Source organism: Anomaloglossus baeobatrachus, chromosome 1, assembly GCF_048569485.1.
Source record: "Anomaloglossus baeobatrachus isolate aAnoBae1 chromosome 1, aAnoBae1.hap1, whole genome shotgun sequence".
NCBI lineage: Eukaryota > Metazoa > Chordata > Amphibia > Anura > Aromobatidae > Anomaloglossus > Anomaloglossus baeobatrachus.
This window is the reverse complement of record NC_134353.1, coordinates 372621939-372636552: the sequence shown is the minus strand read 5'-3', so window position 1 is coordinate 372636552 and position 14614 is coordinate 372621939. Positions and strand designations below refer to the sequence as shown.

The 14614-nt window shown below is 51.5% G+C and overlaps 1 protein-coding gene across 1 annotated transcript in view; it reads right to left on the bottom strand.

Moving 5' to 3' along the window:
• Positions 1-14614, bottom strand: part of MAST3 (microtubule associated serine/threonine kinase 3) — a 234959-nt gene that overhangs the window by 70982 nt on the left and 149363 nt on the right. Inside the window, exon 13 of the mRNA XM_075342574.1 lies at positions 489-574. Coding sequence (XP_075198689.1) covers positions 489-574 — 86 coding nt within the window. The remainder of the gene's footprint in view (positions 1-488; positions 575-14614) is intronic.

The following is a 14614-nucleotide window of genomic DNA, read 5'->3' as shown; positions in this document are numbered from 1 at the left end:
GTCAGGTGGGCGTCTCCGTTCTCGGGTGCAGGGCCTCCTCTTTTGGCCAACTTGGTCCTTCTTCTGAAGCCTGGGTACATGACATGTCCTACGTCATGCACTCAGGCGGGCACTGAGGTCCTGAGCAGGAGCAATTTGATCTGCTCTGAGCAGGGCAGATCAAAGTATTGCAGTGTGCATGAGCGGGTCCTCAATACCCGCCTCTGTGCATGCGTCATGTACCGAGGCTTCAGAAGAAGGGGGACAAAGATAGCCGAAAGAGGAGGTGTCACACTGCAGAACGGAGACACCCATCTGACCAGTCTGCACTGTACCGACCGTTTAGGTATTATAAAGTTATTTTTACGCTCTAAACAGCAGCCTGGGCTCTTATATACAGCATGTTAGAATGCTGTATATAAGAGCCCACTGGTGGTGGCCGCAGCTTATAGGCCTCAAATCTGGTGCCAGGTTCCCTTTAAAAAAACCACAAGCTTTTCATCACATACCCATAGGCGCCATTGCTGATCAATTTTATAGTTTCAAAATCATTCTCTCCTGGCTTCTTTCTGGTTGGAGTACTTGTAATAGAAGTCTGAAATAAAAAAAAAAATAATAAATTTAAAAGCAGGAGAGTGACACATCAAAATCCCAGCTCAAATGTTTAAGGCAGATAATTGGATATGTCATAAAAGATGAAGGTCCCGCAAATGGGAAAGTAAGAAAGATAATCAAATGGATAGAGACAAATATGACACGATAAGCTGTCTCGAGAATACGGCCCTATCAATACATTTAGGGCATTTCCTAACAAATGTACAGTGAATACAAAAATGAGATGACTACTGAAAACTGATCTCTACAGTACAAAAGATGCCATCTTAACATTAGGCTTATTGGTCAAGCAGCAATATTTATTGATAGTGATCTGAAGCATTTAACCTTTTTCCGACATAAAACTGACTATTGAAACGGAGCCTGCACTATGGCCGGCTGGTGATGTCTATAAAGTATATGTGCACTTGTTCTCTTCTCAGGCTGGGCCACTTCAAATCCAGTCTGAATTAGCGCTAATTAAAAGTTCAAAATAATCAGCATATATATTTCCATGTTAAAACTAAATGTTCATACAGTCTTTTAGTGTTTCAGGTTTTCAAATATGCCAAGCGGTTAAAAGACGTTAGCCAACCAATCTTCAAATGGCTTTTGCTATGACGCACTATACGTTACAATACAAATCAATAGGAAGACTCAAAAGGTGCTGGAATGTATTTTTGAGCATTTTGCCAGAGCTTTTGCTTGAAAAACAGATATCAGTTTCATCATTGTCAACATGACAAAAAAAAAGAAACAAATCTGGGAAATCTGGTAACAAACAAATCACACCAAAAACGTTGTAAAGATGCCAAACAAAACCACCAGTGAAAAACAGTAGTAAAAAAATAAAAATTTGGTGTTTTGCCATGTTCATAAAGTTTGATCAAAACATAAAATAAAACTATAACCAAATCAGTACAGATAAAATAAAAAAAATAAAAAAAAAAACAAAAAAAAACAAAACAGATTTGTAGGTTTTTGGTCACTGGTGTCGCAAAAGGCGGCAATAGCAGGCAATCAAATTGTTGCATCCACTCAAAAATTGTATCAATAAACACATCAGCTCAGGGTGAAAAAAAAGCAAGGATTTACACAGCTTCAACGATGAAAAAGTGAAATATATTTACCATTCACCATTTTGTGACAACTAATGTTCAAAATTTTTTCGATCACAAAACCCCCCCCCCAAAAAAAATAAATATATAGTCAAATGAGTATTGAACTATACTAAATATTATATATATACATACATACACACACATACACATACATACATACACATATATACACATACACACACTATATTTTAGAATGCGTTAACATGGATTTCTTACCAGGTGTCGGAAAAAACTCATCCAATCCACACAAGCAAAGAAATCAAACCATAGATGTCCATAATTTATGGGTAGTAAGTAATGACAAGAAATTCTAGCAGCTTTATTTATATTGTTTCTCTGAAAACAATGGAGAGTTTCCTTGGTTATGTGTTGAGATCATTGTCTTGCTGAAATGTCTACTCATTTCACCTTCATCATACTGGTAGATGGCAGCAGATTTTTATTAAGAATGTCTTAAGTACTTTCACCCTCCAAGTTTATCAGTACCATATGCTGAAAAACAGCCTCACACCATGATATTCCCTCCGCCAAACTTCACTGTTGGTATGGTGTCTTGGGGGTGATATGCAATGCCTTTTGGTCTCCAAACCTGATGTGTATCATGGCATCCAATAAGTTCAATTTTGGTCTCAAATGACCAAAAAGAGAATTTTGTTTACTTACCGTAAATTCTTTTTCTTATAGTTCCGACATGGGAGACCCAGACCATGGGGTGTATAGCTTCTGCCTCCGGAGGACACACAAAGTACTACACTAAAAAGTGTAGCTCCTCCCTCCTAGCATATACACCCCCTGGATAACCAAATCTAGCCAGTTTAGTGCAAAAGCTGAAGGAGGACATCCACCCACAAGTAGAGATAGAGCAAAACCCGGAACAACCGGAACCTCTGTCTACAACAACAGCCGGTGAAAACACACGGAACAAGAAAACTGCCAACAGGCAACAGGGAAGGTGCTGGGTCTCCCATGTCGGAACTATAAGTAAAAGAATTTACGGTAAGTAAACAAAATTCTCTTTTTCTTCAACGTTCCTTATGGGAGACCCAGACCATGGGACGTCTCAAAGCAGTCCATGGGTGGGAATAAACAGAAAACTGAGAAGTAGGCAAAACCTAACTTCACAAATGGGCGACAGCCGCCTGAAGGATGCGTCTGCCCAAGCTCGCATCTGCCGAAGCATGAGCATGCACTTGGTAGTGCTTCGAAAAGGTGTGCAGACTAGACCAAGTGGCAGCCTGACAGACCTGCTGAGCCGTAGCCTGGTGCCTGAAAGCCCAAGAGGCACCGACAGCTCTGGTCGAGTGTGCCTTGATCCCCGGCGGGGGAGGCACCTGAGTACACTGGTAGGCATCGGATATGGCCGACCTAATCCAACGAGCTAGGGTCGGTTTAGAAGCCGAGAGACCCTTGCGCTGACCTGTGGTCAGCACAAAAATAGAGGTGCACCACCTAAGAACAGCGGTGCGTGACACATAGATCCGGAGCGCCCGCACCAGATCTAAAGTATGCAACGCTTTCTCAAAGCGATGAACAGGAGCCGGACAAAAGGAAGGCAATGAAATGTCCTGGTTAAGGTGGAAAGGAGACACCACCTTAGGGAGAAAGTCCGGAGTCGAACGGAGAACCACCTTGTCTTGATGAAAAACCAAAAAAGGTGACTCCGAAGAGAGCGCAGCCAAATCAGAGACTCTCCTGAGAGAAGTTATGGCCACCAGAAAGACGACTTTCTGTGAAAGTCGAAACAAAGAAACCTCCCTAAGAGGCTCAAAGGGGGGTTTCTGTAAGGCCGTGAGGACCAGATTAAGGTCCCAGGGATCAAAAGGCCGCCGGTAAGGTGGAATGATGTGAGATGCGCCCTGCATGAAGGTGCGCACCTGAGCCAGTCGGGCGATACGCCGCTGGAACAACACTGACAGAGCCGAGACCTGTCCCTTAAGGGAATTGAGGGATAGTCCTAGCTGCAGACCGGACTGAAGAAAGGACAGGATGGTCGGCAAGGAAAAAGGCCAAGGGGCATGGCCGAAAGAACGACACCAGGACAGGAAAATTCTCCAAGTCCTGTGGTAAATTTTTGCCGAGGAAGACTTCCGAGCCTGAGTCATAGTGGAGATGACTTCGGGAGGAATGCCGGAAGCCGTCAGGATCCAGGACTAAAGAGCCACGCCGTCAATCTGAGAGCTGCAGAATTCTGGTGGAAAAACGGACCTTGAGAGAGAAGGTCTGGGCGGTCCGGGAGATGCCACGGCACCTCTACGAACAGACGGAGCAGGTCTGGGTACCAAGCTCGCCTGGGCCAGTCTGGAGCAATGAGTATGACCCGACGGCCCTCCATTCTGATCTTGCGCAGGACTCTGGGCAAGAGAGCTAGAGGGGGAAACACGTAAGACAGACGGAACTGGGACCAATCCTGAACCAGCGCGTCCGCTGCAAAGGCCTGAGGATCGTGGGAGCGAGCCACGTAAACCGGGACCTTGTTGTTGTGCCGGGATGCCATTAGATCCACTTCCGGAGTGCCCCACTTGCGGCAGATCGACCGGAACACTGCCGGATGCAGAGCCCACTCGCCGCTGTCCACGGTTTGACGGCTGAGATAATCTGCCTCCCAGTTTTCCACGCCTGGGATATGGACTGCGGATATGGTGGACTTGGAGTCCTCCGTCCACTGAAGGATGCGTTGAACCTCCAACATTGCCAGGCGGCTGCGAGTCCCGCCCTGGTGATTGATGTAGGCAACTGCTGTCGCGTTGTCTGACTGGACTCGAATGTGCTTGCCCGCCAACAGGTGGTGAAAGGCTACGAGAGCTAGGAGCACAGCTCTGATCTCCAGCACATTGATCGAGAGGGCTGATTCGGACGGAGTCCAAGTGCCCTGTGCTCGGTGGTGGAGAAATACTGCTCCCCAGCCAGATAGACTGGCATCCGTGGTGAGGATCACCCAGGACGGGGTCAGGAAGGAGCGTCCCTGAGACAGAGAGAGGGGCTGAAGCCACCACTGAAGAGAGCTCCTGGTCTGTGGCGACAGAGCCACCAACCTGTGCAAGGAAGAAGTCCGCTTGTCCCAACAGCGGAGAATGTCCAGCTGCAAAGGACACAGATGGAACTGGGCAAAGGGAACCGCTTCCATTGACGCCACCATCTGACCCAGCACCTACATAAGGTGCCTGATGGAATGACGGCGGGGCCTCAACAGAGAGCGCACCGCCAGATGGAGGACTGCTGTTTGACTAAGGGCAACTTGACAAGTGCCGGCAGAGTCTCGAATTGCATCCCTAGGTACGTGAGTTTTTGGGTCGGGGTCAGAGTGGACTTGGGCAGATTGACAAGCCACCCGAATTGAACAAGAGTGGCGAGAGTGAGCGAGACACTCCGCTGACAGTCTGCACTGGATGAAGCCTTCACAAGAAGGTCGTCCAGGTAAGGAATTACTGCCAACCCCTGGAGGTGCAGAACCGCAACCACTGCTGCCATGACCTTGGTGAATACTCGAGGGGCCGTGGCTAACCCGAAGGGGAGAGCCACGAATTGGAAATGTTCCTCTCCGATTGCAAAACGTAGCCAACGCTGGTGTGAAACTGCAATTGGCACATGGAGATAGGCATCTCTGATGTCGATGGATGCCAGGAAATCTCCTTGGGTCATTGAGGCAATGACTGATCGCAGAGACTCCATGCGAAAATGCCGCACCTGAACATGCTTGTTGAGAAGCTTGAGATCCAGGATGGGCCGGAAGGAACCGTCCTTTTTGGGGACTAGGAAGAGATTTGAATAGAAACCTCTGAACCGTTCCCTGGCGGGAACCGGTACAATTACTCCGTTGGCCTGCAAGGATGCCACGGCCTGAGAGAAGGCGGCGGCCTTGGAGCAGGGGGGAGTTGACAGAAAAAATCTGTTTGGCGGGCTGGAAGAGAACTCTATCCTGTAGCCGTGGGAGATGATATCCCGCACCCACTGGTCGGAGACGTGTTGAAACCATACGTCGCCAAAGTGGGAGAGCCTGCCACCGACCAAGGACGTTGCTGGCTCGGCCAGATAGTCAAGAGGAGGCTGCCTTGGTGGCAGCAGCTCCTGCGGACCCTTGTGGACGCGGCTTCTTGCGCCAGGTGGGCTTCTGGTCCTTGGCCGAGTTAGTGGACGAGGCTGAGGGCTTAGAGGGTGACCAGTTAGAGGAACGAAAGGAACGAAACCTCGACTGGTTCCTGCCCTGGACAGGTGTCCTGGCTTTAGTCTGTGGCAAGGAAGTACTCTTCCCGCCAGTAGCCTCCTTAATAATTTCATCCAGCTGTTCACCGAACAGCCTGGACCCAGCAAATGGGAGCCCAGCAAGGTACTTCTTTGAAAAAGCATCTGCCTTCCACTCACGAAGCCACAAGATCCTGCGGATAGCGAGGGAATTGGCGGAGGCCACCGCAGTGCGGTGAGAGGCCTCCAGCATGGCAGACATGGCGTAGGCTGAAAAGGCTGAAGCCTGGGAAGTTAAAGCAACCAATTCAGGCATAGAGTCCCTAGTGAGGGTATGCATCTCCTCCAAAGAAGCAAAGATGTTTTTGAGAGCCCACACTGCTGCAAAAGATGGGGAGAACGAGGCCCCTGTCGCCTCATAGACAGACTTGGCCAGGAGGTCAACCTGGCGGTCAGTGGGATCCTTGAGTGAGGTGCCATCAGCCACAGATACAACTGTCCGGGTTGAGAGTCTAGACACCGGAGGGTCCACCTTTGGTGAGAGAGCCCACTCATTGACCACCTCTGGTGGAAAAGGAAAACGGTCATCAGAACCACGCTTAGGAAAGCGTTTGTCAGGACAGGCTCTGGGCTTGGACACAGTGGCCTGAAAACTGGAGTGGTTAAAGAACACACTCCTTGGTCTCTTAGGCAAAGTAAACTGGTGCTTTTCTGCCAGAGAGGGTTGCTCCTCTGATACTGGCGGATTGAGGTCCAGTACAGTATTAATGGACGCAATCAAATCACTAACATCTGCATCCCCCTCAGTCAGATCAATGGGGCACATAGAGGTAGCGTCCGAGCCCCCAGTAAAGACATCCTCCTCGTCCTGCGAATCGGCTCGTGAATCGGAGCCGCGGGACGAGGAAAGAGAGGGGTCCCTGCGTTTCCTTTTAGGAGGACGGGGTCTGGGAGCAGATGAAGAATCCTCTGTGAGCTCTGGAGAACGAGCTGAAGTAGCAGGGGCACCCTGTGAAGGGGGCTGATGCATGCTCAGCAGAGTCCGGGACAGCTCTCCCATGGAGTCAGCAAAGGACTGGGAGATAGACTTAGTAAACAATTCTACCCAAGCCGGGGGTTCAGTCACCGGGGCCGAAGCAGCCTGAGGGACCACTGGGGAGACTCCAGGCTGAGGCACCACCATGTTAGAGCAGGCATCACAATGAGGATATGTGCTCGGTTCAGGCAGTACGAGCTTACATGCAGTGCATATTGAGTACAGCCTTGCTCCTAGTGTGAGACATGCTGCTGAGGTGGGTGCTCTGCAGTAAGAACACACTCCTTCAGAATGCCCAGAGAGTGTATAATAAAGTCCACAACCAGAGGTTGTGGCTTACCAGACCGATTTGTGTGCCCTCCGGATCCCACAGCTCAGACCCCCAGACAGGTTGCAGAGATGCAGCAGCCAGCGCCGATCAGTGTGAGAACGCTGATAAAATGGCGCCGGAGTGAGGAGGGGGGCGGGGCCTAGTCCAAGAGCGGGAACCGGAGGGCCAAGGGGATATACAGGGGAGGGAAACATCTCCTCAGAGAGGAGTGTCCTCCCCTCTGCTGAACGGCCGGTGGGCGGCGCCGCACTGTCCCTCTGCATGACTGACATGCAGGGGCAGTGAAACCGAAAGTAGGCCGCAGCTGAAGTCGGGGACTAGATTTTACAATGCGGCCGGCGAGCAGGCACCCTTGGCGCGGTTCTCAGGGGAAAACCAGAGAACCGGCCGGAAATGTCACCAAAATAACTAACACACTCTCCCCAACAATAAAAAATGCAAGGGACCCCCTGACAATAACGTCTCAAATACTTAGCTTGAGAGACGCAGGGCCAGGTCCCTGAGGGATGAGTGCTCCGTCCGGCAGGGTCCTGAGAGGGCTGCGGATGGAGACCGGTCTCCTGCAAAGCAGTGAGAACCGTGCTGGCTCCCACTTCAAGCCAGAGCCCGAGGGATGGTGAAGGAGCGCGGCATGTAAAGGCTCCAGCCTTGTAATCAACCTTAACAGCACCGCCGACACAGTGGGGTGAGAAGGGACATGCCGGGGGTCCAGCTTGGACCCGCTTTTCTTCCAACTCTTTAAAATCAAAAATCAGATGAGAATGCATGTGTGATCCTCCTGAACACAAAGCATTGAACTGGCTAGATTTGGTTATCCAGGGGGTGTATATGCTAGGAAGGAGGAGCTACACTTTTTAGTGTAGTACTTTGTGTGTCCTCCGGAGGCAGAAGCTATACACCCCATGGTCTGGGTCTCCCATAAGGAACGATGAAGAAAAAGAGAATTTTGTTTACTTACCGTAAATTCTTTTTCTTGTAGTTCCGACATGGGAGACCCAGACCATGGGTGTATAGCTAGCGCCTCCGGAGGACACACAAAGTACTACACTCAAACGTGTAGCTCCTCCCTCCGGGCTATATACACTCCCTGGATGACAATCTACCCAGTTCAGTGCAAAAGCTGAAGGAGGACATCCACCCATAAGTAGAGATAGAGTAAAACTCGGCAAAACCAGAACTCTGTCTACTAACAACAGCCGGTGAAACACACGGAACAAAAAACTGCCAACAGGCAACAGGGAGGGTGCTGGGTCTCCCATGTCGGAACTACAAGAAAAAGAATTTACGGTAAGTAAACAAAATTCTCTTTTTCTTTATCGTTCCTTCCATGGGAGACCCAGACCATGGGACGTTCCAAAGCAGTCCATGGGTGGGAAATAAACCAAACTGAGAAGTAGGCAAAACCTAACTTCACAAATGGGCGACAGCCGCCTGAAGGATGCGTCTGCCCAAGCTCGCATCTGCCGAAGCATGAGCATGCACTTGGTAGTGCTTCGAAAAAGTGTGCAGACTGGACCACGTGGCAGCCTGACACACCTGCTGAGCCGTAGCCTGGTGCCTGAAAGCCCAGGAGGCACCGACAGCTCTGGTCGAGTGCGCCTTAATCCCCGGCGGGGGAGGCACCTGAGAACACTGGTAGGCATCGGCGATAGCCGACCTAACCCAACGAGCCAGGGTCGGTTTAGAAGCAGAGAGACCCTTGCGCTGACCCGTGGTTAGCACAAAAAGTGAGGTGCACCGCTTTCGGCGGTGCGTGACACATAGATTCGGAGCGCCCGCACCAAATCCAAGGTGTGCAACGCCTTCTCAAAGCGATGCACAGGGGCCGGACAAAGAGAGGGCAATGAAATGTCCTGGTTAAGGTGGAAGGAAGACACCACCTTAGGGAGAAAGTCCGGAGTCGGACGAAGAACCACCTTGTCTTGGTGAAACACCAAAAAGGGGGATTCCGAAAAAAGCGCAGCCAAATCAGAAACTCTCCTGAGAGAAGTTATGGCTACTAGAAAGACAACTTTCTGTGAAAGTCTAGACAAAGGAACCTCCCTGAGAGGCTCAAAAGGGGGTTTCTGTAAGGCCGTGAGGACCAGATTAAGGTCCCAGGGATCCAAGGGCCGCCGGTAAGGAGGGATGATGTGAGATGCGCCCTGCATGAAGGTGCGCACCTGAGCCAGTCGGGCGATACGCCGCTGGAACAATACCGACAAAGCCGACACCTGTCCCTTGAGGGAATTGAGGGACAGACCTAACTGTAGACCTGACTGTAGAAAAGACAGGATGGTCGGCAAGGAGAACGGCCAAGGAGCATGGCCGGAAGAGCGACACCAGGACAGGAAAATTCTCCAAGTCCTGTGGTAAATCTTGGCCGAGGAGGACTTCCGAGCCTGAGTCATGGTGGAGATGACCTCAGAGGGAATGCCTGAAGCCGTCAGGATCCAGGACTCAAGAGCCACGCCGTCAATCTGAGAGCCGCAGAATTCTGGCGGAAGAACGGACCTTGAGAGAGAAGGTCTGGGCGGTCCGGGAGATGCCACGGCACCTCTACGGACAGGCGGAGCAGGTCTGGGTACCAAGCTCGCCTGGGCCAGTCCGGAGCAATGAGTATGACTCGACGGCCCTCCGTTCCGATCTTGCGCAGAACCCTGGGCAAGAGAGCTAGAGGGGGAAACACATAGGCCAGACGGAACTGAGACCAATCTTGAACCAGTGCGTCTGCTGCGAAGGCTTGAGGATCGTGGGAGCGAGCCACGTAAACCGGAACCTTGTTGTTGTGCCGGGAAGCCATTAGATCCACTTCCGGAGTGCCCCACTTGCGGCAGATCGATCTGAACACTGACGGATGCAGGGCCCACTCGCCGCCGTCCACGGTTTGACGGCTGAGATAATCGGCCTCCCAGTTTTCCACGCCTGGGATGTGGACTGCAGATATGGTGGACTTGAAGTCCTCCGTCCACTGGAGGATTCATTGAACCTCCAACATCGCCATAAGGCTGTGAGTCCCGCCCTGGTGATTGATGTAGGCAACCGCTGTCGCGTTGTCCGACTGAACCCGAATGTGCTTGCCCGCCAAGAGGTGGTGAAAGTCTAGGAGAGCTAGAAACACAGCTCTGATCTCCAGCACATTGATCGGGAGGGCTGATTCGGACGGAGTCCAAGTGCCCTGTGCTCGGTGATGGAGAAATACCGCCCCCCAACCGGAGAGGCTGGCATCCGTGGTGAGGATCACCCAGGACGGAGTCAGGAAGGAGCGTCCCTGTGACAGGGATAGGGGCTGAAGCCACCACTGAAGGGAGTTCCTGGCCTGTGATGACAGAGCCACCAGCCTGTCCAAGGAAGAGATCCGCTTGTCCCAACAGCGGAGAATGTCCAGCTGCAAGGGACGCAGATGGAACTGGGCAAAGGGAACCGCTTCCATTGACGCCACCATCTGACCCAGCACCTGCATGAGGTGTCTGATGGAATGACTGTGGTGCTTCAGCAGAGAGCGCACCGCCAGACGAAGGGACTGCTGTTTGACTAAGGGCAACTTGACAAGTGCCGGCCAAGTCTCGAATTGCATCCCTAGGTACAGAAGTACCTGGGTCGGGGTCAGAGTGGACTTGGGCAGGTTGACAAGCCACCCGAACTGAACTAGCGTGGCGACAGTGAGAGAGACACTCCGCTGGCAGTCTACACTGGATGAGGCCTTGACTAGAAGGTCGTCCAGGTAAGGAATCACTGCCAATCCCTGGAGGTGCAGGACCGCAACCACTGCTGCCATGACCTTGGTGAACACTCGAGGGGCCGTGGCTAAGCCAAAGGGAAGAGCCACGAACTGGAAATGTTCCTCTCCAATTGCAAAGCGTAGCCAACGCTGGTGTGAGACCGCAATAGGCACATGCAGATAGGCATCTCTGATGTCGATGGATGCCAGAAAATCTCCTTGGGTCATTGAGGCAATGACCGATCTCAGAGATTCCATGCGAAAGTGCCGCACCTGAACATGCTTGTTGAGAAGCTTGAGATCCAGGATGGTGGGCCGGGAGGAACCGTCCTACTTGGGGACTAGAAAGAGGTTTGAGTAGAAACCGCTGAACCGTTCCCGGGCGGGAACCGGAACAATTACCCCGTTGGCCTGCAGGGATGACACGGCCTGAGAGAAGGCGGCGGCCTTGGAGCAAGGGGGTGTGGACAGAAAAAATCTGTTTGGCGGGCTAGAAGAAAATTCTATCCTGTAGCTGTGGGAGATGATATCCCGCACCCACTGATCGGCGACGTGTTGGAACCACACGTCTCCAAAGTGGGAGAGCCTGCCACCGACCAAGGACGTTGCTGGCGCAGCCAGATAGTCAAGAGGAGGCTGCCTTAGTGGCAGCGGCTCCTCCGGTCTTTTGAGGACGCGGCTTTGCGCGCCAGTTCGATTTACGATCCTTGGCTGCGGTAGTGGACGCGGTCGAGGGCTTCGAGGATGACCAGTTAGAGGAACGAAAGGAACGAAACCTCGATTGGATCCTGCCCTGGACAGGTTTCCTGGCCTTAGTTTGAGGCAAGGAAGTACTCTTCCCGCCAGTAGCCTCCTTGATTATGTCATCCAGCTGTTCCCCAAACAGCCGGGACCCAGCAAAAGGGAGACTCGCAAGGTACTTTTTAGAGGAAGCGTCTGCTTTCCACTCTCGAAGCCACAAGATCCTGCGGATCGCGAGGGAGTTAGCGGAGGCCACCGCCGTGCGGTGAGAAGCCTCCAGGATGGCAGACATGGCGTAGGATGCAAAAGCCGAAGCTTGAGAAGTTAAGGCCTCCATCTCAGGCATAGAGTCCCTGGTGAGGGAATGCATCTCCTCCAGAGAGGCAGAGACTGCCTTGAGAGCCCACACTGCCGCAAAAGACGGGGAGAACCAGGCTCCAGCCACCTCATATACAGACTTGGCCAAAAGGTCAACCTGGCGGTCAGTGGGATCCTTAAGAGAAGTGCCATCAGCCACAGCTACGACTGTGCGGGCTGAGATTCTGGACACCGGAGGGTCTACCTTTGGGGACTGAGCCCATTCCTTAACCACCTCTGGTGGAAAAGGAAAACGGTCATCTGAACTACACTTCGGAAAACGTTTGTCAGGACAGGCCCTGGGTTTGGTAACAGTGGTCTGAAAGCTGGAGTGGTTAAAAAACATACTTTTAGCTTTCTTAGGTGAGGTAAACTGGTGTATCTCTACCAGAGAGGCTTGTTCCTCAGACTCTGGTGGGTTGAGGTTCAGTACGGAGTTAATGGACGCAATCAAGTCACTAACATCCGCATCACCCTCAGACAAGTCAATGGGGTACATAGAGGTAGCGTCTGAGCCCACAGTAAACGAGTCCTCCTCGCCCTGTACCTCGGCACGTGAATCAGAGCCGTGGGAAGAGGAAGGAGAAGGGTCCCTGCGTCTCCGTTTAGGGGGACGGGGTCCTGGGACATGCTCTGAGAGCTCTGCAGAGCTAGGAGCAGCCGAAGCACCCTGAGAAGGGGGCTGACGCATGGTCAGCAGTGTCCGGGACAGCTGCCCCATGGAGTCGGCAAAAGACTGGGAAATAGCTTGTGAAAAGGATGCTACCCAAGCCGGGGGTTCAGCCACCGGGGCCGGAGCAGCCGGAGGGACCCCTAAGGAGGCTCCAGGCTGAGACACAACCATGTTAGCACAGGCATCACAATGTGGGTATGTGCTTGGCTCTGGCAGAATGAGCTTACATGCAGTGCATATAGCGTACATGTTTGCAGCCTTGCTCCTAGTGACAGACATGCTGCTGAGGTGGAAGCTCTGCAGCCAGAATACACTCCTGTAGAATGCCTGAGAGTGTAATAAAAGTCCACAACCAGAGGTTGTGGCTTACCAGCCCGTGCTCTCTGTGTGCCCTCCGGATTCTACCGCTCCCCTGTGAAGCGTCAGCCTGCCTAACAGTATGCAGCTGCAGCATCCAGCGCCTTCCAGTGTAAGAACGCTGAGAAAATGGCGCTGGGAGAAAGAGGGGGCGTGTATAAGCCCAAGAGCGGGAAAACACGGAGGGCAGAGAGATACAGGGAGATATACAGGGGAGGGAACATCTCCCCAGAGAGGAGTGCCCTCCCCTCTGCTGGTCGGGCGGTGGGCGGCGCTGTATGCAAAACATGCAGAGAAGCCAAAACCGAAACTAGGCCCAAACTGAAGCCGGGGCCTAGATTTAAAAATGCGACTGACGAGCAGGCACCTTCGGCGCGGTTCTCAGGGGAAAACCCCGGAATCGGCCGGAATTTACAGTAACGCTAAAACACATACTGTCCCCCTAATAAAAGTACCCGGGACCCCTGAAAAACATCTCAATACTTAGCTTTGAGACGCAGGGCCATGTCCCTGGAGAGGGGGGTAAATGCTCCTTCCAGCAGGGACCAGACAGGGCTGCGGATGGAGACCGGTCTTCTGCAGGCAGAGAGGACCGTGGAGGCTCCCACTTCAACCCAGAGCCTCTTAGAGGATGTGAAGGAGCGCGGCATGTGAAGGCTCCAGCCTTATAAAGTCAACCTTAACAGCACCGCCGACAGAGTGGGGTGTGAAGGGACATGCCGGGAGTCCAGACTGGACCCGCTTTTCTTCCAAATCTTTAAAATTAAAATAAAAATGAGAAAAAAATATCAGAGAATGCAAGTGTGTGTATCCTCCTGAAACACAAAGCATTGAACTGGGTAGATTGTCATCCAGGGAGTGTATATAGCCCGGAGGGAGGAGCTACACGTTTGAGTGTAGTACTTTGTGTGTCCTCCGGAGGCGCTAGCTATACACCCATGGTCTGGGTCTCCCATGGAAGGAACGATAAAGAAAATATGTTCTACCAGTATTTCACAGCCTTTGCTCAAATATATTTAGACGCTGGAACATACTTTTTGCTTATAAAAAGGGAATTTCCACCGCCAAGGATGATGTATAAAAATCCTTTTTTATTAGATAATGAAATATAAAAATCCAGCAGGTACAAAAGGCATGTCGGATAGCTTGCAGAACAACGCGTTTCGACGCCAAAACATGATTAAGACCTGAGGCGTCGAAACGCGTTGTTCTGCAAGCTATCCGACATGCCTGTTGTACCTGCTGGATTTTTATATTTCAGTATCTAATAAAAAAGGATTTTTATACATCATCCTTGGCGCTGGAAATTCCCTTTTTATCCTCATATTGGATGGTTGCCGAGCCATATTCCGTGCGCAGGATTCAGAATACTACCAGCAGGGCAGTCTTTGGTGAGCTGGACTTTACCCCCCCTTTTTTTTTATACTTTTTGCTTAGCAATGGAGTCCAGCGTGGTGAGCGTGCATACAGGCCATGGAGGTTGAGTGCATTTCTTATTGTTTGCTTTCAAACAATTCCAAATGCTGATTCCAATTCTTTCTGTAGC